Genomic DNA, 22,520 nt, shown 5'->3' with positions numbered 1-22,520 from the left:
ATTCCCTCCCACCTATTACATGGACTGAAATGACTTCCAAGAGCACATTATAGCGGAGAGAGCATGCTCACGGTGATGGACTTTGCAGGAAAGGGACTCGGACCACACAGAAAGCAGGGCGTGGGCTGCCCAAGAGGGCTACATATGGCAGGGACGTGAGACCAGAGTAGCAGGAGGGTCGGCAGCAGGGCACATGGAGGGGGCAGCCACAGGGCAGAGCGTGGGTGCTGAGTGCGGGTCTGTCCTACCACTTAGTCAGGGACAGCAAGCAGGGGACGTTTTAGCACCTTTCTGTGGCCAGGCTTTGGGAAGGAGTATGATTTGATTCTTGAGATTATTCCACCCGCTGACCAAGTCTAGAAACCATAACGGCAAAGAGGAACAATAAATGATTCAGAAAACAAATACAGGCTACCTTACATGACATGCTATTTTAACCTGTTCTATAATTACACTAACCCCCTCCAGATTCTGTTGATGAGATGCACTAGGGGCAACATAGGATCATTAGAAAGGCTTCAGGAAAAGCCAACCACTTGAGGAGAAGGATCTGGAAAAATACTTTGGCAATATTTTCCATAGAAGGCTATAAAATTTGAGCTTTTACGTTAAATAGCCGACTTTTCATACAGAATTATTAAGTCACAAACTCAAGACAAATCATCCTAAAGAAACTAATTTTGCATGCCCAATTTTGTTACTTCTTGTGGGTGCTGGTTCCATGATGTTTGTGGAAATTCACTGAGTTGGGCCCTTAGGGAACATGCATTTTTTTCCTATATGTTTTTCACTAGTCAATAAAAAGTTTTTCCAAAATGTCCAACTCCTTGAAGCCATTAGGTGATGCAAGGTTAGATAGAGGGCTTGATATTCTTTTAAGAGTACTCAGCCCTAAGCCCTCATGCCTCTTAGAGGAAAATGGACCTGTCTCATGATGGGTACAACCTTAAAGTTGACTCGCCAGGCCCATGAGCTGTATAAAGGGTAAAATAAAATGATGACTCCATTAAAGTGCTATATTTTAGAGGTTGATCCCAAAGTTCATCGGTATTTTAGCCAGTTCCATTTCCCCCAGTCTGGGGACAGGGGCTGTACCCGGAGAGCCTGCCTGGTTCAGCGTAGCTGCAGCTTCTGAGCAAGTCAACAGCCCCCTCCGAGGGCAGAGTGGGCATTCCGCCTTTTGCAGATTTTAAGGGTTAACAGGCAGAAAGTGAGGTGTAGGGTGCACAGCTCACGATGGGGGAATTTTCATTCCTCACAGATAGCATTAAAGGGCATCAAATGTCCACAGTGAGGTCCCCCTTAAAGTAGCAGGACATCATTCCTGCTTGGAGTATAAATCCGTGTGTCAATTCATAACAGTCTGGAGGGAGGAGAGAGCTGGAATTCTCTCTTTTGGGGAGTATCAGGCATGTGTTGGGCAAACCCATGTGGAGAAAGTGTGGACAAACCACATTCTCACCTCCTATTGACATGGAGGGAGAGGTGGGTTCTGGCCAAGCCCCTGACTCCATCCTTCTCTAGGGGCTTCTCTCATGTGATGGCACAGAGCATCCCCATCCCAAGCCTTCCTCCACCAAGCTATGGCCAAAGCAGCTCTCCTGGAAAGGGTGATTTTTCTGATAACAATGTCTTGGTTGATTTAACCAAAAGAGTCGGGCAGTCAACCTCAGTGAGATGTCTTACACACCTGGCTCGCTACACCAGCATGCACGTGGTCACACGGATCGTGCACAGGCCTCCACGTGGATGGATCAGGACTGAGCCTGAACAAGATGCTACATTTCCCAAATCTGCCAGGAGGCGTATTTCTGATTTAACATTGGGTTGCATGGTCATTTTGTATACTTTTTAGAAAATGGAGGGATTTTAACCTACCTAAGAAGTTAATTTGGCTAGCTTGGATCTGAAAATAGGCTGATTCTAGCTGACACCAGCAATCCCAGTTTATCAAGTGCGATGAAAACAATTACCATGACTCCTGTTATCTAAACATGCTTTTCATCATGCTAATATACAACTGTTTCGCTTTTAACAGCATGGCTAAGTAACACTTACCACAGGATGGGAACCTGGAAGTTGTGGACGGAAATTAATATTTCCTGGTTAGAAAGAACATGGACAATTACTGCTATGTTAGTGAAAACCAACTATTTATCCCCTCCCCCACTGCAGATCAATCAATGTGACTGTAAAATATTACTGCTTGAGGAGTAGATACATTTTCTGCATACATTTCTTGATACCCTCTTTCACCTTTCTCACATAAGCAATTAAAATGAATTTGTTTTTTAAAGTTAAAGTTATCAGCTATCTTTTGATGAACGATATCTATAAAACTGGAGCAATCTGACATCATTTTAATCAATCAGTAAAAACAAAGCCTCATCCCATCTTGTTTGAATTTGCAACAGACCAAATCTAAAACGAGGCTGATTATTATCAACATCTGAAAGGGTGAGACTCCAATGTCTTGGCTACTCACCCATTTGACCGTCAAATTTTTGACATGGAACCGTAAGAACTCTTAACAAACCATCTGACTTATAAGAATAATGCTCGACGAGCTGAAAAAGAAGAAAGTAAGAAAGTATAATAAATAATGGAGGCAGGCAATGGAGAAATCCTGACCTGGAGCAGCTGACTCCCCTTTTGGACTTTAAAAGCGATTCAAGGACAGCCCTTAACAACAGAAGGTGCTTCCTTGGTGGTCTTCCTGATCCCTCCCCATGCCTCTCTCCTGCCACCCTCAGACTTCTGGACAGAAGTTCACATGCCACCTTCCCTTTTGGACTCTGCTCTTGGCTCACCCTCTTTCTTCTTCTTCTTCTTTTTTTTTTTTTTTTTTCTGGGTAGCAAGTTGCATTTACTTGTTTATATTCTCCCATATCTGTGTGATATTATAACAATGAATTCTGCATGCTAACGTTCATTCATGTATTCAGTCATTAAACAAACATTCTGCTGTGTGCTAGGTCCTGAGATAGGACAAAAGGTACACTATGGTGAATGAGACACATTTCCTACTGTTGAGGTACTTTCTTGGTGGAGAGAGATATAAATGAACAATGTAAAGTGATTAATGGTGTAATAGTGCTGTGGGCAAAGGCTTTGGAGGGACCAAACAATTCAGCCCAAAAGTTTCAGAGAGAAGACATCACAGCACAGGTGATGTGAGAGCTGGGACATGGGGAAAGCTGACCCTTTGGCAAATGGCCTTATGTTGACGGGATATGGACAGCCTTGGCTAATGGCTCCCAGAAAACTATGAATCATGATGCCTGATTGCTACACTAAAAAATAAATGAATGGCAAATAGATTTATTTATATCCAATCAAAATTATGCAATAGGAAGACAGTCTTAGTTTTCACATTTACTTTTCTCATACAGACATTTCCTCTTCAGACAAGCTAAAATCTTCCTATCTGATATTTCTTCCTTATCTGTTTATTGGTACCTTTTCCAGTTAAGGACTCGTTGCTTCTGAATTTCTTTCCTCTCAAAACTTACCTATTTGGGTGAATGTTTGTTGAATGAATATATTTTATCCTTCCAGGGAGCATTCTTTTTTTTTAAATTTTATTTTATTGTGGAAAGAACACAACATGAGATCCACCTTCTTAATAAATGTTTCAATCTGACCAGCCCTAATACGCTACTGAAATGGACATCAAAGCTCTCTCTATTCTGTTAAATGCAATAGTGTGTTCTAAGGCTAATAGTATTGAGGTCCCTACAACAGCTGAACTATCACACATCTCTCCAACGTCATTCAAATATCTCCTTACAAGCTTATGTTTTCAGATAATCTACGCCACAAGGGTGTCTGGGAGGTGGGCATACATGTAAGGATTTCCCTCTTGGGCAGGGGTCTGCAAACTTTTTCTGTAAAGGGCCAGATAGTGATATTTTAGGCTTTTTCACTCCACATGGCATCTCTGTCACACAGTCCTTTATTTATTTTTTTTAAAAACCACCCTTTAACGTATAAAAACCATTGTCTTCAAGTACTACACAAAAGCAGACCAGGGGCAGATCTGGTCCACGGATGTGTTGACTCTAGCTCTAAAGAAAGGAATACTAGAGTAGTGTAGCAGTTACCAACTCTCAGAAAAATAACACCAGACTCCTGGGTGGGGGAAGGGCACAGAGGTATCTTATGTTGGTGTCAAGGAAAACCAATGAAATCACACTTTTAAAAATGGAAGGTACTGCTGGCATTTTTATGCTCTTTCTTAAACATATATACAAGGGGAAAGATTAATTAAGGCTGAATACTGTGAGATGCTGGAGGAATCAGTAAATATGGGAAAGAGTCTTGGGAAGGAACTTTCCAACAATTAAAGATGTTTAACATTATAGTCAGCATGCAGACTTGGAAACTGTGAGTGGGCTCACACAGGGAAAATGGTCATTCAGGAGAAGTGCAATAGCTGTGTACCAGTGATGGAGCCCAGGACCCTCAAGCATTGGGCTGACAGATGGACTCCAGTGCCTTTAAATGCACACCATCAACAATTCTTGTAGGAAGTGAGAGGCTCTGATGGGAAATTAATACCAGAAGGTAACATTCCCTACTCATCTCTCTGATTTGCACTGGGCATTAGTACCTAATAGGTTAAATACTCTTTCAAAGCGATACCATTAAAACAAAGCAAAGTCTGTGGTTGATAATAAGCTACATGCTAATGATCTACAAACCAAAAGACAATGTCAGCATTATGACTAATATGAATAAATATTAAAATACCCAGCATTCAAAGATTTTGTCCCCAACTACAGCATTAGGAACCAAAATAAACCACGTGTGGTGGTTACTCTAAGTGCTTTAAAGGTAATGGGGATCCCTGATCACAGTTTTTAAAAAGGCAAGATTTTGAGTCGGGTCCTTTCCTGCTGTAACCAGACATGAGGTTCCTGGAGGGGCCTGGTGTGGACATTTGAACCCATCCCCGATGACGTCCCGCGCCTACAAAAGCTCAACGTAGCTGTCGCTCTTGGGATGGCAGAGTCCCTTGGTTTTCTCTGTCTCTGGACCCACTACAGTTTATAGGCTGCTTTGCCATTTCCTCGTGGAGCTGTGATTTAGGATGAAGCCAAGTCGTTCGTGCCCAATGGAAAGCAGGGATGAACACCGGATTAGGGCTCATTAGTGCCTAAGAAACTCCCAAATTATGATCTGTTTTCGGTTTTACTATCAGGTGGGTCAAGAAGAACCCCTTTTTAGACCAGGGCTGAACAATCCTATACAAATGGCAGCCTGAAGCACAGGAAACGCTGACTGCTAGGTTGCCCTAATTTTGCAGCAAGATTCGTTTTGCAGTGAGAACGGCACCTGACATTTTATATTAAATTTGGCCTCTCACAACTCAAAGAACAGTCTGATTAGCCACTTCTAGGCCTCCCTTCCCAGCCATCCACACCTTTCTACTGTGTGTATTTGTCTGAAAGGCTGTTCTGGGTTCCAGGAAGAACGTCTTAGAAAGAAAATGCCTCTAGTGCCCCAAGGCAGGGTCTCCTGTTAAACTAAGCACAGTCCTGAGTGGGTACCACTTCCTAGTGCCAAGAGCTGAGGGGTCCTGGATAAGCTATGGGAGCCTCTGTCACCTGACATGATGACCCTAGACCAGTCATCCAGGAACTTGAAGGCTGAAGAGCAGACTCTGATTGGGCACGTCTTGGCAAGGAGCCAGGTGGCATATTCTAACAAGGTCCAGGGGCCGGTTCCTCTCTTTTCTGAGGATGATGTATACCTGCCAGAGTGTGTCGAAATTCTTCCCACCAGGGATGGAGAGCTTCCCCGTTTTGTCCTTATCGATGCGGTAGTGCAGCACCTTCCCCTCGTGCAGCAGGCACAGGGCGTAAGACCCGTTGTCCCTGGACCTGATCCTGGAAGAGAGGAGACAGCGCATCACCATCACTCCTACCGCCTGGAAGGGAGGAGCGCCCTGGGGAGGCAGCCTGCAACAGCGTCCCAACCTCGGGGACAAGGGGTCAAGGACTTTGTACCCAGGGAGGCCCAGCCCACAGCTCAGTGACACCGCAAGCTCCAGACAAGGAAATGCTATGGTCGGGGACAGGCCACAGCCAAGCCCAGCAGGCTGGGGAGCGTTGTGTGGGCATCAGGAGAGGCCTGGGCTCTGGGGGCAAGTCCTCTGTTTGCCTGGTACCAGTAAGTGGGACCCGCAGCGTTCCGCAGCTGGGGAGTCTGTAGAGCCCTCTTCACTCACCTCCTCTCTTCAGTGAGCTCTGCTCTGCATTGGGATCAGATTCCAGGCAGTGCAGCTCCCCTGTCTAGCCAAGGGTGGGCGTGGAGGGGGGGTGTTTGGTGGGCATTTTATCTAGGAACCTTCTGGACCCCAGATGGAGGGGGCTGAAAGCCCTCTTCACTCCCTCAAGCTCGCTCTCCCCTTTGCAGGGAGGAGAGGGCGGGACCAGGACCGGGATTTAAAATGTTCCATGTGATGCGGTCAGATGACGTTGCCAGGAGAAGAAAATGCCCTCCAGCGTGGGGTGGGGAGAAGCAAGCACAGTCAGGGCTGCGTTGGCTGTGCTGGGCGCCCAGGCTCTGTCTCCTGGTCCCGGTGGGTGCTCCTGGGCACCACCCCCCACCCCCTTCCCTTATCCAGGAAATGAGACTTGTGAGTCTGATACCGAGCAGAGAGACACCCGCTGTGATGTAGGGGGGCCTGCCGCCCACAGGGAGGGCCTGTGGAACTTGGGGGGGGGGGCGCAGGCCTGGTGGGGCTGCAAAGGCACGGAATGGAGGTGAAGCCCCTCCCCAGCTGAATTCCTCAGTCATCACCATCCTCAGCCCATCTTCCCCTCTCAGCAACTCAAGCCCTTGGGATCACAAGATCTGCGAGAGGGTGAGTCACCGAGGTCCCAGAGGTCCCAGAAAGCCTCTCCGGTCTTGGCATTTTCTAAAACGAGGAAACTGAGGCCCCCAAATGTTAAGCAATGTGCCCAATGCGCTGTATTTTGGGAAGAGTTCACATATGCCAAGCTGCCGTCGGATTTCCACGTTGAGGGGAGATTTCTGATGCCTCCTTTTGGTTGTACGAGGCCACATCCACAAGATGCACTTTGGAAGCTGACGTGGTCACCCTTGGCCTTGTAGGTTCACTTCAAAGAGCTAGCCCAGGACTTGAGATATGAGCTGTGTCGTGTGGGGTTGGAACCTCGTTTTAAAAACAAGTTTAAGTCGTGCTTGGCTGTGCGTGATGAACGGGTTCCCTCCATACCCCAGTGCTCAGGGCAGCTGGTGTGGGTGGCGGGAAATGCCCAGACCCGCCTCGGCCTCAGTAGGGGCCGCTTCTGAAACTTTCTGCTCTGTGAAAACATCCTTTCCTCCCAACCCAACCAGGTCACCGGCACCCCAAAGCGTAAGCTCCCTTTCACAGTTACACGGCCCATTAAGGCCAGTTGGTTGCTGTCAAACCGAAAAACCACCACACAGAAAAGGAAAAGCATATTTTTATATGAGGGATAACTGAGTCTATCTTGTAGGGAAGCTATTTTATAATGTGGGACTACTCACACCTGCTTTGTTTATTTTATAAGCATCCGTGGCAAACAAATAGGATAGTTTGGAGGTACAAAGAACTATACAAATTCTTAATATGAAGCAATACCTATTTACATATATGCATATAAAAGGTGACCTTGGGATAATGATGCCCATAGGCCATTCCAAAATACCATTCTCTTTGATTTAAAGTCCTTTGCATCTTGGACCTCAGGGTCCTGGAATCAATTAACTGGATCTGAACTCCAGTTTTCCAGATCCATGTCCAATGCCCAACCATTCCACCTTGCCTTATGCCCTGATTGACCTTTTGTTGTTAAAACTGAGATGGAGGATCACAGAATGCCTGGGGAGATGGTTCAATCACCTCATCAGAAATTGGGAAATTCAAATTAAGACCACAATGGAAATACCATTACACGCCCTTCAGACTGGCAAAAATTAAAAAGACCAAAAATGCTAAATATTTCTGAGAATGAGGGCAATAGGCACCCTCGTATACCGCCTGTGGGAGCATGAATCAGTTCAATCATTTTGGAAAACAGTTTGGAATTCTCTACTGAAATTGAACCTATTTATCCCCTCTGAGTCAGCAAAACACTCCACGATATACAAAATGTGTGCATTCTGCACCTATAAAGTATGTGGGGATGCTTATAACAGCTTTATCTGCGATTATCAAAAACCGTAAGCAGCCTAAGTGTTCACTAAGTGCAGAGTGGGTAGGTTGTGGGGTATTCATACCACAGAATGTCATAGAATAAAACAAACAAATGGCAGTGATACAAAGCACAGATGACTCTCACAAGTATAAAACATATACTGTGATTCCACATGCATGAAGTTCCCAAACAGGCAAATGCAAACAGTTTTGATGTACGCCTAGGTCCTAGGTGGTGACGAGAAAGAAAACAACCAGGGCATGCTGGACACAAGGGTGCAGGAAGTGGCGTCCTGTAACGGGTGGGTGTGAGTGAGGGGCCTTCTGCGATGCTGCTTGTGTTTTAGTTCTTGACTCCAGTGGTGTTTGCTTTAGAATCATCCATTAAGCTGCACTTACAGAGTGACGCACTCTTCTGTGTGCTTAGTATTTCATAAGAAAAACAGCATTAAAAGAGAGCTGGTGCAAGGCAGAAATAGAGCATCTCTTGCTTTTGGGCGGTGATTTCTGCAAAGGCACACGCTTCCTTGAGGCTCCCCCCAAGAACAGGTCCCAGAGGAGTTTCTCTCCCAGAGCTCCAGCCAGGCAACCTGTTTCAGCTCCCGGGATGCCAGCGGCGACAGCTACCCGGTGATTACAACCTAAGGACCGGGAGGCACAGGGACAGGCTGTGGACATGCAGCCTGAGCAGCCCCCGAGGCAGCTGGCAGGAAACGAGGGCAGAGAAGGGAAACCCACAGGCCCAACATCTGTAGGTAGCAAAGACCAGAGGCTTGGTGACACTAACGGCCAGTAACTGTGAGGCGTCTGCTGGTTGCAGGCGGATCCTGGGCTGGGCTATTTTTAATCTAACATACGGAAAATACTGGTTTGGAAGCTGAAGTAGCTCCTCCTCCTGGCCCCCTCCTGTTCCTCAGAAAGCCCCCCCCCTCTGCCCTGGGACACCCGCCAGGTTTGTCACGTGGACGCCCAAAGGGGAAAGAGCAAAGACTAGTCTTGCACCTTCTCTTGGGGTCGCTGACCTCCACCCTCCAGGTCAACTATCTTCAGGCATATTCCCAGAAGCCCTAGAATACTGTATTTTTTTCCCAGTGAGTCTCTTGGAAAAAGCAGGCTCACGACAGACTTGTGTTTTGCTACGACAGGGTGTGGGACTTCAGCGCTTTTGAACTGCGAAGTTCTCCTAACTGGCCTTAAGACCGTCTTGAGGTCCTTGGTGAGAGGGCAGGAGAGCCACCTTGCCTCTGCGGGTGGATGGTCTCAGGCTCTGCGATGAGCAGGGCTTGCAACTCACAGACACTAAGCACTTGGCAAAGCTGAGGTGGGGAGATTGTTCGTTCTGCCAGGCACAGCCTGGGGGTGCTGAAGCCCTTTTCCACTCTCCTACGACCTCCTGGATCAGAGAAAACATGTGGTAATGATGCCCAGACACTGACAGGGAAGTGAGGACCGGGAGGTGGTGGGACCCTCAAGGTGACCTCCACCCAGCAAGGTCTGGGGACAGTGCATTGCGTCTGCTGCAGACAGAACAGAACAGCTGGGGTACACATCCTAGCCCACCAGGCATTCTCACTGTCCTGTGCATTTTTTTTTCCCATGGGCAGAGAAGAGCGTGGCTGGCTGGAGGGGAAGCGGGGTGCCTGGGATAAGCTGTGTGCCTATGGCCAGCATGGGCTGTACAAAGAGACAGGGAGGGGCTCACTTCCAGGGCTGACGCTGTATTGGGTGGTCAGATACTGCAGCATGGGGCCCAACAGTGGCTTCTCAAGACAGCAGCTGAGGAGTAAGGAAGGAGAGGGTATGGGAGTGGCATACCCAGGAGTATGCTTGCCAGTATAACGCTGAGAGCACCCCCAGACTCAGGAGAGGTACCAGCCCTAATGATCCACGGAAGACAAAAGGAAATGCAACTTCCGGGTGCTTCTGCCTTGCACTACAGCAAAATTTAGGCACGTGAGCATTCCACACATGCAATGAAAGCAGGATCAGTACGGAACACAGGTCTAAATATTGGGGCCATGCCAAGCTATTCTTTCACACGTCTGCCTTTTAAAAAGTTTTATCAGTTCCCCTCTCTCTCCCTCTGCTCTAGTTTATGAGGTGAAACTAGGTCATGCTGCTTCTCCTCCAGCTTCATGGGGACCTTGATCAGACCAATGAAGTGATTCTGACGTTAGTCCACAACACCCTTTAAACTTTTCACTTCAGACAGGCCATGACACTTTATGCTGACCTGCGGCTGCAGAACCACATGTGTCGAATAAAATGGCACACTTTGATCCATGATGGCAGCACCTAAGAGCGCTCACAGAACTCAGCTTTTATTGTGGCATATGAGGGTCACGCAGTCTCACTCATCAATGAATAAGAGTACGGTTTTCTCTAAACCCAGAGATCACTTTTGAAATTTAAATATATAACAAAAAGTGAGTTATAACTTAAGCAGGGAAAAGTGAGTGGCAAATAAGAGCAAAAAAAAAAAAAAAAAAAAGTGAGATTTGCCTAAGGACAAATACCAATATCAGTGCTGCAGTGGACGGGGGGGAGAACATTCCGGGCCAACAGCAAGGTGGGCACCTGAACCTGAGATTCCCCCATTAAAGCAAGGACGGTGAAGAAGAAAACCTCTTCAACTCCGGAGAACAGTGTTCCCAGCATAGAACACTCAGGAGTCCCACAGATGAATATCAATCAAATACGAGCTCAAAAAGATCACCCAAAACATAAGGAAACAGGAGTTATAAGAAAGAGGTCAGGGAGGGAAAAAGAGCAGGAGAGACAGAGATTTATACACCTAAGGACTTTCTGTATTGGAATCATCAGATACAGAATATAAGCTAACTATACATGAAATATTCAAAGAAACAAAAGATGGAATCACAAAAACTAGCAAGCAATAAGATACTCTCAAAAATGTATAGGACTATTTGAGAAACAACAAAAACAAATGGAATTTCTAGAAATTTTTAAAAAATATAACTGACGGAAAAAAAAAACAGTGGATGAGTTTAAAGTAGATTAGATACAGATGAGGTGAAAATTAATGAATTGGAAGACAAATCCAAGAACATTACCTAGTTCAGTGCACAGAGAAAAGGCAATAGAAACTAAGAAAGAATAGAGAATGAATTAAGACGGTCTAAAATACGTTTAATAGGAGCCTCTGAAGGCAGAAATGATAAGAAAGAAGGATGATAATACTTGAAAAAAATAGATGAGTATTTTCCAGAACTGATGAAAGAATCCATGGTTGTAGGAAGCACAGATACAGGACAACCACTGGCTTAGCTTTAAACATATTACCTGTTCATCTCTGTAACAACTCAGGTAACACAGTAGTTTCCCCTTTTTATCATTCAGTAAGCTGAGGTCAGAGAGATGAATTAAGCTATCTAAATCACAGAGCTATTAAGTGGCTGCACTTGCCTGAACTTAAGTTTCTACAAATAGAAGCAGTTTCAAGGTTAACTCTATCTCAACCAGTCAAATAATACAGGAACATTCCCTACTGCACATATAGTTACAGACCCTCCAATGAACTTGGAAAATCTCAAATGATCACTATTCTTAACGTAGCCTAGGTAGGCATCCAGCATCTCGAGCAGGCTCAAATGTGGTCCTCAGACCTGCATCACTTGAGAACTTGTTAGAAATCCAAATTCCTGAGCTATAACTCAGGCCTAGCGAGTTAAAACCTGGGGGGTGGGGGTGTGTGGTTTGACCCAGCAATCTGTGCTTTAACCAGCATCCAGGTGGTTTGCACACAAACAGAAGGTTGAGAATCACTGCTTACATCATCTGCTCTGGACTTTGTATCCATCCTGTGGAACCCCACTGAAGGTACTGTTTTCATTCTTCATCCTTTCTCCTAGTTTACATTTGTTCCTTGCTCATGGGGAATACAAGTGTATATTCTTACAAGCTAGCTCAATGTCTCTGAAAAACTGTAGCATATTCTGAATACATTTTATCCTGGTTACCTAACACTGAGTTGTACTTGCACTGAGAAAGATTACTAATAGCTATTTCCAAAGAAAGGCGTCCACCTGCCATCCAGTACACCTGATGGGGAAGGGGGAGAGGGAGGGGGAGGGCACTGGTGAAAGGTATTGTTCTACTATTCAAGGGTGGCCGGTATGTCACCCAGTGTCCCCAAGCCAGGTCCAACCTGGACAAGGACCACATGGTTTAGCACATTCCTGATTCTGGGTGGACACAACCCTTTTCCTTAGAAAGCCACTGTCACCAAATCTTCTAGTACCCAGTTGTGTACAGAATGGTGTATGCCCTCATTGGACCATCTGTGCATGTTGCCCATTGTTTTACCTGTAGGTTCTCCTGGAAGGCTTCCTACAGGGCCCCGAACATTAGAGACATGAATAAGTGAATGTGTGTGTGTGTGTGTGTGTGTGTGTGTGTGTGTGTGGATGCGTACATGTGTGTAAAGGAGGAGAGGGTATGAGGGGCATCGGGCTATAATGGAGAAGGATATGGTGGGGAAGGGAAGGGAAGGGAAGGGAGGAAGGGAGAAAGCAATGAGAATGTCATACTCCATCTAGAAAATGGCTAATGAAGAAGGGATGACTCAAAGATTAAAGTGTTTATTTCTCCTTGAAAGGGACAGGGGAAGGTCTGGGGTACCTGGATTTCAGATGCAGAGCACATAAGAGCACATCACACAGGGGACTCAGTTGTTCTGCAGGGCTGGAAAGGTGGTTGACTGTGGAGGGCATGTGAAGGATAAACGGCACCACTACTTGGTAACTGCTCAGAGGCCTCTGCACTGTCTTTTTTCTCTGCATACAGGGCCCCAGGCTACCTGGGATGACTGTAACATATTAAAGAGCTGTCATGAGAAAAGCACGGGTCAAGGAGTCCCACCCATCATGTACAACAACCACAGGACAGCGCAGGGTGCTGAGGCCCACCCCCAACTGCAGGGGATGTAAGGCTCTACGGCCTCAGGACCCGCGAAGCCCACAGGCCACAGCTCGTACACTCCCCAGCACGTGTGCCTCTCAGACCCTCGGACTCCAACTCTCCTGGGCTTCCTCTCGGCCTTTGTTCTCACCTTCCTTTCCTGCCCACACTACTCAGCTATGGCATGGGCAACACTCACTCTTGACTTCTGCAAACTACTGTCCTGGTCTAAGACCTGACTCTCTGCCATCTCTCCCCCTGCAGAACCCTCATTCCCCTCTCCACAATCCAGGGGGCCATCTCAGAGGTCAGGGTCTTCCTCAGGACCTCACAAGTCTCCCAGACCTGACTGCACCACTGGTTTGGCCCAGGAGACTCGACCTGGCAGCACCTCGTCCCCACCTGCTCTCTTGGGATCTCCTTCAATCCCCTCCACCTCTTAGTCCCATGGCAACACTGGCCTGGCGTTCACCAAGCATTTCCAAAATAAGACCTGCAGTCAGCACCTCTTGCCTTCCACCATTCTCACCCAGCGGCTCTGGGCACAGCTGCCCCAGCACCCATCCTGCCGTGGCCCTTCTTCCCTCCTGATGGAGTCCGGAACTGCCTTACTACCACCTCAACCTCAGCTAAACCTAATCGGCCAGTTTAAGGATCATCTGGCAAATATTACAGTTGGTGTGTAAATAGGATGACCATCTGGCCTGAGACAGCCCTGTTGACCCCTGCTGTACCCCCTCCCATCATGTTATCGGTCCCCTTTCACTCTCCCTGAGTGGATAATCCATTCCCCGGTCCACCCCTTAGGGTCAGGAGGGACTTCCTGTCTGGTTGGACTGCCTTTCCTTCACACAGCTTGTCACTCCTGCCCCGCTCCTGGGCCAGGCCACGCTCAGGTGGCAACGTTGACCCCTAAGGCTCTGCACTGACACTTCCTCCTGCCCAGGACCACTTTCTTTTCTTTCTCTACTGATTCTCTTCTCCTCACTGCTCAGAACACAGCTGAAATGTCCCTTTCCCCACCACTGAGACCTGTTCTGAGCACTGGGGCTCCACCCGTGAAGATGGAGGCCGGTCCCTGCACTTGGGCATTCAGAACAAGTGGTGCTGACGGACAGCAAACAAGTGAACAGAAATAAGGATACCAACAGTGTCATCAGATGGGGCGACCGTGATGGATGGAGCGGGACATGTAGTCACACGTCACACACTTTGCAGTATGTCTTTCTGAATTTAACACCTTCCCCTAGGCTGCCAGCACGGTGCAGGCAGGGACTAAAGTCTATCTTGTTTGTCACAGTCCTGTCACAATGCCTGGCACACATATGGTGGAATGCATTATTTTGTGGACTGAAAGGCTATTTTTGCAGCTTTTTAAATTTTTAACAGCATACTTCTAAAGTCAGAAAATAAGAACTACAGTGAAAATGGCATTGGCGACTTACTGGTTTGATGACTCCTTTGACAAATCTGAGATACTATCTTTTCTGTGCCATGTTAAGTCAGCCATTTGGAGAGTTGCCATCTGTGTATTTTAAAGGTCACCTAGAACTCACTCTTGACTCTGTAAGATTTTCAAGGACTGTTAGCCAAAAACAATAAAATGTTTACCTGGGTACTAAACACAAAGCAAGTGACAATTCCATTGTTTTTCGTTTGCAGAACATGGAAATTTTAGAGCGTTTTCGTTCTGAGATCCCTTACATGATGACACGAAGGGACCAGCACATTACATTTCAGCAGATGTGATGTGCTCTTGGAGCAGCACTTGTGAATGTGAGCTCTGAGCTGTCCTGCACGAACCACATGGTGAGATATTTCTGAACTGGACAGTCAGAGAACCATTGACCACAGCCTGTCCCCACGGCCTCGTTCGGCCCAAGCAGGGCCCAGCAGTGTGACCACATGGCCTTAGAGTTTTGTATGATTTGTAAAAGATATTTAATCACAGCCAGAGAAGACCACTCTTTCTTCCACTCCAACTTCCTTTCCCAGAGTTGACAATGATCCTAAAAATGGACATGCATTACTCAGAATGAATTGTGAACCTAGACGAAGGACTGAGTTTTCTTTTTTCAAAATGAAGAAAATACTACCAAATTATTGTCAAAAGAAGAGGCAAACACTATGCAGTCAAAAGATGTAGAAAATAAAAGGTGCTATAGACATGTGTCAGGCACTTAAGTAAAAAAAATATATATTACTTTTTCTAAATTTTGTATGTTTAAGGTATTTATTAGTTTTTTTAAAATTGTAAATCATTGTGATTTTTTTCTCACTCTAAAATATACTGTATTTTGTACCTAATTTTGTGTTCTTTCTTAAAGAGGGTCTCCAAATTATATATGCTTTGGACCCCACCAATTCTGGATCCTTCCTTTGGGGGAGAGGATACAACATTTTCGGAAAGTAAGCTTTGTTTCTCTATCCTAACAAATCCATTTTGTAGTCATGCCTGAGCTGTGACTAATTTCTCAAAATGGCAAACTGTGCTGTCATATGAGGCCTCGGAGAGCTGAGGGCACTCATCCCCAACACGGCCTGTCCACTCTGCCTGTGTCCCTGATGTCACGAACGAGGCAGAGCTCCGGCCCCGACCCACAGGACCTGGGCTGAGGGTCCCTGTCTGGTGTTCCCATCCGGCCAGCCGGACCCCAGACACAGGCAGGTGCCTTAGTAAGAATACCACAGCCTGAGGGGCTTAAACAACAGACGTTTCTTTCTCTCAGTTCTGGAGGCTGGAAGTCTCGGATCACGATGCTGGTGAAAGCCTGTTTCCTGGCTTGTAGAGGGCACCCATCTGGCTGTACGCTCACATACATGGCCTTGCCTCTCTGGCGCAGGCAGAGTCCAGCCTCCTCCTTTTCATAGATAATCCCATCATGGGGTCCCATCTTCATGGCTTCGTCTAAACCTAATCACCGCTCAAAGGCCCCACCTCCAAATCTGTTACACTGGGGGCTGGGGCTTCAACATACGAATCTGTGGGGACACAAACATTCAGCCCATCATAGCAGGTGATGAAAAGCCACCTCTAGAAATGCCACAGATGACTGCAAGGGAGGGTCTACAGACCACACTGCCCATCTCCTCTGTAAAGTGCCTTTATTCTCCAAGGACAGTACAAAGTCCCTGACAGCCACTCTTCACAAAGCCACTCCTGAACAGTCCCAGCCGAGCTGTGTGGACAGGAGACAAGAGGGGGGAGCGGGCGTTCTGAGTGACGTGCCCTGGCACCACACCTTGCATGGGGAGAGCGGTGGAGCCAGAGACAGTGGACGCCCTGGACGTGGCTTTTCCTGCCGCTTCCTCTCAGCCCAGACATGCCAGGGACACCGCATTCCAGCTCTCATCTCCTACTTGCCTGACAGCCTTGGGCAAGCTCCTCTGTGCCTAAGTCCTTGTCTGAAAATCAAGGGATTTAGCCCATTAGCAGTGAGGTCCCTTCTGGCTCAGGGGTTCTGCTACCGCCAATGGATTTCATACCATAGTTCAAGAGGAGAGGAAACATGCACAGTGGGGCCGGTGAGCGTGCTCACTTCTGCACCTCTGCACTGGCTCTTTTCTACGCGCAGCCAGACGGGTCCCATTGAACTTCAGTTGGATCCGCCCTAACACCTTCCCGAAGCTGGACAGACTGGCTTGCCCAAAGCAAAGTCCTCCCGATGCCCGAGAGCCCTCAGTAACCTGCCCCCCATCCTCCGTTTCTCCCCCTCTCACTCTGCACCAGCCACAGTGGCCTCGTGGTGGCCTGGCCCTCCTAGCACACTCCTGGCCTCTGGGCACCCACACAGGCTGTTCCCTCATCAGGATGGCTCCCAGCTGCTTTCAGGTCTCTGCTCAAATGTCTCCTTCACAGTCAGGCCCTTCCTTGCCACATCCAGCATAAAACAGAACCCCCAACCACAGCATGCTCTAGCCCCTTCCTTAAATGCTCCGATGCGCTGTGCAGCTCTTGTTCAGTCACTTGGTGTCTACTTCTGCCAGTGAGATGTGGGCCCCACGAGGCAGACGCCTCCGTCTCCAATGCCCAGGACGGAGCTGGTGTCCAGTGCCTCATGCAACCGTGGACACCAATAAATGCTGGTCCACAGATGGACGAGTCGGTTTAAATGATGGGAAAGTAGGCCGGAGACACATTCTTTAGGGAAACCTGGATGAGGCCGGAGAAGAGCCAGTCGGAAGGACCCCACAACTGTGGGGCTGTCCCAGGGCGGGTGCTCCCTGCAACATCCCCTTGTCTAAGGGGGGAGCAGGCGGTCTCCCTGAGAGCAGGCTTCTGAACCGGTGAGAAGGCAGAGGCCTTGCTGTTTGGATAACCCAACTCGGGGCTGACTTAACGTACCAAGATGCCATGTATACAGTCCCATGACAGGAGTGTTGGAATTATTCCTAAGAAGGTGGTAAAAGTTCAAACCTCAGGGGAAAATGAGCTGATAGGTGCCACACTGAGGGGAAAAAATATCCCTCTGTCCCATGATTTCTGCCAGTGGCCATTACTGCATCCACTAAGCCGTCACCCCAGTCACGCTGTGTGCCAGCCTGGGCTGCTCTGGACTTGTTTTTAGGATCATTTTTTTTTTTAATAAAAGAGTATTGTGTTTAAGATCATTTCTTAAATAATAGGGATTACGGTAAAGTCTGAGGAAAATTCTTTAAGTAGGTGGATACTCAGAGAAAACACTTCAATTCTAGGAAAAGTTTACAGTGCCAGCTGGGTGTGACTGCACATCCTTGGTCGTGGGGCTACACTGCTCTGTAAGTGTCCGAGGCCAGATTGGGGCACCCAGTCAGCATGTCCGGGGCAGGGGTCACTGAGCAGTGAGAAACACAGGTGAGCATGCCTCGGCCGGCAGCCCCCCTGCATCCCACCAGCCACAGCACCTCGGGGGAATGAGGTCGACACCTGTCTGAGCAGCTCCTTGCCCTCTCTGGACCACCGACCGTGCCCCGAGGCAGCCTGCACCTCCAGCGCCTCCAGGATTGAGCTGCGCTGACCACTGAGGGTAAGAGTGAGCAGGCCTTGAGACACACACCTCATTTCTGAGATTATGAGGCCAGAGTGCGCACACCTGCTTGTGATCAAGCTCCTGCACTGATCTTTCATATGAGCGACTCCCAACAAATTTTCTTTACTCTCCATCCTATTGGTACTTCTCCCCAAGTAAAAAGAGAAGAAAAGTCTGAGATCTTGGGGCAAATGTGAGCAAACACACTGCAGTATCTTTAGCTTGCATGGAAAGCCACAGATTGCGTTATGCGTCCCATGTTTGGCATTAAAAGCAGATTATGTGGCCGAATAGATATTCTTCAATGATGTCCCTCAGTGCCCAAGAAAAGTGTTCACTTTGGGGCCATACTGGGCAAAACAAATGCTGAATTCCATGAGGTGGCTTCAATGTGAGATGTCTGTGCAGCCAACCAACACACGTGTTTTGATGATAGCACATGATCCCTTCCCCAGGGTCACCAGGACTCCACGGATGGGGAGGCTGAGCTACCCCTAACTGTCCAAGCAGGCCGGGAGCTACTGGGTGAAGGGAAAAGACACAATACTTACAAAAACTTTCCATTTGTCTTTGATCCTATCAGGACAATCTGCTCAGATTCATCCCGAGAGATTTTTCCGTGGAACCAGGGCATTTTTTCATGGGCTGTGGTGGCGATCAGCTTCTCCAGCTGAGGTTTCTGGCTGATAATGGCCTGCTCGAGAGCTTGACCCTGCCACGAGGAGAAGAGAGTGAAGCCATACCAAGTGAAAGTGACGAGAAAGACGCAGAAAGCATTTCCAATCTATCCTAAGTCCTGACATGGTAAAATGCAATCACATTTATTTATGTGTTTGTAGGTTCATTCAATAAACAAAGCCAATAGATCCTATATATTATTTAAGTGCCTTCAAGTATATAACTAACAAAATAGATTTTAGAATACAGAGGTGGGCATTTTAAAAGCCACATTGGGCTTTAGAAACCATCTGGTATAATCCATGAGGTCTAGAGAATGGTCTTCTTGCCCTCTTCCAATCAGTCGCCTCCTAGAACTGATTGTTCTGTGTTAGACCCTGATCACGTAATAACAATCAGGAAGACATAAGACATGCTTTTTCCTGTCTGCCTCTACAAGGCTTCACTCTGCGCACTTACACACGTTGCTGCCTGTAACTGCAAGAGATGTGATCACTGAAAGAGGAGATAAACCTTGACAACATGGAAAACAAAAATGAGAAAAAGGCTGACAGCTGGGTGAATTCGCTTCTTCAACTGTTCTTAGTGGGAGAGAAATAGATATCTTTCACCGTAGTAAATAAACAACCTGAGCTGATTATTCCAAGTTATAAGAAGAATCAGAAGTGAAAACAAAAACATAACCAACCCACGCGAGGAGATGGAAGTGGGGAGGGAAGGCAGAAGGGAAGGTGAATTTGAAAATTTTGTCATGCTTCACAGATGGAATGAAATACAAAAGCAGTCATCGTTACGTACCAGAGAGGCAACCGATTCAAAGTGAGCAGAGGGCAAAAGCAAAAGGGTGTGGAATACTACTCAGCCATAATAAAGGATGGACCCCTGACACACAGCTGACTCACGAATGCATTATGCGGAGTGTAAGAAGCTGGTCTGGAAAGGCTACGTGCTGTGTGAGTCCATTTATATGTATTCTGGACAAGGCAGAACTATAGCGACAGAAATCAGATGAGGAGTTGCCAGGGGCTGGGGTTGGGGGTGAAGATGAGGACGCTTGATGGGTGATGGAACTGTTGCATGTCTTGACTGGGGTGGGGGGGCTACATGATGCCACGTGATTGTCAAAAAATCATAGAACCATAGACCTAAAAAGGATGAATTTCACGGTGTGTAAATTACACCTCAATAAATCTGATTTATCTGCTTTAAAAAAAGAGTAAAAAGATGGTCTAAGACTTATGTAATGAATACTAATGAAAAATACTGAATACATAGTATCTGTCTGCAAGACTGAATTCAGGGCAGAACATATTAAAGGAGTAAAGAAGTCGGTGTATAGAATCCTCAGAAAGCCTGTACTGTCATACATCCGCATGGATATACAGAAAACATACATCCAGGAAACACAAGGAAATGGTTGAACACGTGGGTCTGAGCAGCAGACCATCAGCCAGCCTGGTGGCTCCTGATATCAAGTGCTGTTGAGAGGGTGGCAGGAATGTAAGTTGTCACAACCTCTGGGACCTTTCCGGGTGACAACCTGTCAATATGTCCAAATCCTTCGCGGTGGCAAATCCAACCTGTTCAGGGTTATCCTGCTGATGCTGCGTAAAGCGTTAGGAGAATGTTACTAGCAGCGTTATTTATAAACAATGAAGGTGTCCATCAATAGGTACTAGTAAAATAAATCAGGGTGCACGGGAGGGACCATCAGGCAGCCAGTAACAGGCTGGTGCAGCCGTGTGTCTGTCGACACGGAAAGTTCTGCAAGAGATATTATGAAGGGGTGAAATCAAGTGCCAATCAGTGTGTCCAGTATGACCCTCTTGGGTAATTAAAAACCAGTATACGCCTGTGATGCCTCTCTGAAAGGGCCCAGCACGAATTGGGTAACAGTGGTTTCCTGCAGTGGAGAAACCCACATGGCTGGCACAGCAGGGGCCCACTCTCTCAAGTGTGACCGCAAAAGAGGAAAGGCTGTCTTCTTGGAGTGAGGCATTTGGGGGCCCACGCTGATGACTAGGGGATAGGTTGCTTATCTGAGGCACCACTGCATGGCTCTCATGCAACTGGGTGCCTGTGTGGAATTCCAGGGCCCGCGAGCACACGAGACCGTGCGCTGCCGCCGCCGCTAGGGGACCGGCTGCCACCCACCTGTAGGTTCCATGTCTGTTTCACATACTCCCGGATGAGGTTCTCCTTCAGGTCCTCAAAGGGACCGGTTTTGGGCTGCACCCCGGGCGGCCGGTTGAAGGGCTTCTTGAGGAGGCAGATGAGACCATCCAGCTCCTGGGAGTGGTAGTGGCAAAGCTCGGCGGGGCTGCTGTGGGCCCTGCCGCCTGAGATGGCGTAGGTCCCGTTTAGCTCCCGCTCGATGGTGTAGTGATGTGCCTTCCGGTCGTGTGCCACCGACAGGGCGAAGCCGCCCAGGTAGTTGCGGCTCTGGCGCAGCAGGTAGAGCCCGTCGCTCATGCCCCCCTGGACCAGGTAGTCCTCTGCCTCCTCCCGGGTGATGTTGCCGAAGAAGAAGGGCAGGTGGTTAGCGCTGTCGCCCATCCCTGCGCCTTCCCCTCAGGTGTCCACCTGGCAAAACAAAGACGGGGCAGTGGTCAGGACCTGAGCGGCACGACGCTGTTAGAGCACCGACCCTCCAGATAAGGAGGCAAGTCCTCCCGCCAGGCGGAAGCTCTTCCCTCTGGGACTCGGGTCTAGAGCCTGAACTAACTGTGCCCTCGTCCTTTCTGCCCACGTAACCATTACATTTCCAAACACACACTCTCAATATTGAACCAAGAAACAGAGCAATGGACCAATGCAGTCAAATTAATCTTCTTTGTGTGTGTTGTGTGTGTGTGTGTGTGTGTGTGTGTGTGTGTGTGTGTACAGAGAATTCTAAGAGACAAACTAAAAAGAGAAGTCCCCTTGCAAAACAGGGCTCAGGAGCTCTCTGACAGTCAGTGGGGCACAGGGGCAGAACCCAGACAAGCCCCTCGTTCTCTGGAGATGCAGACAGTTGTCAAGAACACTCACGCTGGTCAGAGTTATGTGCAGTGAAGATGTCACTGGACTCCTTCTACCTGAACACTGAGGGTCTACTGTGTCACACGCTATACGCTGGACACCAGAGAGCTGAGCGCTAGCCACGTTTATATATGTCAAACCTCTGGCCAGGAGGTAGGATGGGCAAGTGAGGCATGAAAGTGCCAGCCTCCCAGAGCCCCAGGCCTCGGACACACACTGTCCCCTTCCCACCTTCCTCCAGACCACTTCCTGGCACCCGCCTTGTACCATCCACCAGGACAGTTTTGAAGAAATAGTGCAGGTTCCACATTTGATGAGGACACCTGTCACCAAAAACAGATACTTCTCGCACTAAACAGACACACACTTCAGAGGAGAAGTGTGAAGGCAGTGAATGCAATTTGACAGGAAGACTGTTTGATCATTTGTGGTTGTAGATGAGAAGGATCTATATTGCCAGTCCAAAAAGCATCCAAAATAGTGTATATTTTAACCAAAAGGGGCTTGTCATCAATGGAAAAGTATCTAGATGACTGCATCTGTGCATCTAGAGAGCAAAGCACATACCCCTTCATGTTACACACACAGACATACACACAGACACACAAACACACACAGACCCACACACCACACACACACACAGACACAGATACACACACACACGATTATGTGAAACAGCCTCTTCTCAACAGGACTTACCT

The 22,520-nt window shown here is 47.7% G+C and overlaps 1 protein-coding gene across 2 annotated transcripts in view; it reads right to left on the bottom strand.

Annotated features, from left to right (window-relative positions):
- SYK (spleen associated tyrosine kinase) overlaps positions 1 to 22,520 on the bottom strand; it is a 95,050-nt gene that overhangs the window by 32,764 nt on the left and 39,766 nt on the right. The window contains exons 2-7 of one of the 2 annotated variants that reach the window (XM_036856857.1): positions 20,953 to 21,381; positions 18,672 to 18,832; positions 5,756 to 5,891; positions 2,486 to 2,567; positions 2,059 to 2,102; positions 288 to 356 (exon numbers count right to left, since the gene is read on the bottom strand). In XM_036856857.1, the coding sequence (XP_036712752.1) occupies positions 288 to 356; positions 2,059 to 2,102; positions 2,486 to 2,567; positions 5,756 to 5,891; positions 18,672 to 18,832; positions 20,953 to 21,354 (894 nt within the window). In that variant the 5' untranslated portion in view covers positions 21,355 to 21,381. The remainder of the gene's footprint in view (positions 1 to 287; positions 357 to 2,058; positions 2,103 to 2,485; positions 2,568 to 5,755; positions 5,892 to 18,671; positions 18,833 to 20,952; positions 21,382 to 22,520) is intronic. The other variant, XM_036856858.1, reaches the window with a different exon arrangement.

Source organism: Balaenoptera musculus, chromosome 6 (genome assembly GCF_009873245.2).
Source record: "Balaenoptera musculus isolate JJ_BM4_2016_0621 chromosome 6, mBalMus1.pri.v3, whole genome shotgun sequence".
NCBI classification, from domain to species: domain Eukaryota; kingdom Metazoa; phylum Chordata; class Mammalia; order Artiodactyla; family Balaenopteridae; genus Balaenoptera; species Balaenoptera musculus.
This window is presented reverse-complemented; position numbering and strand designations above follow the sequence as displayed.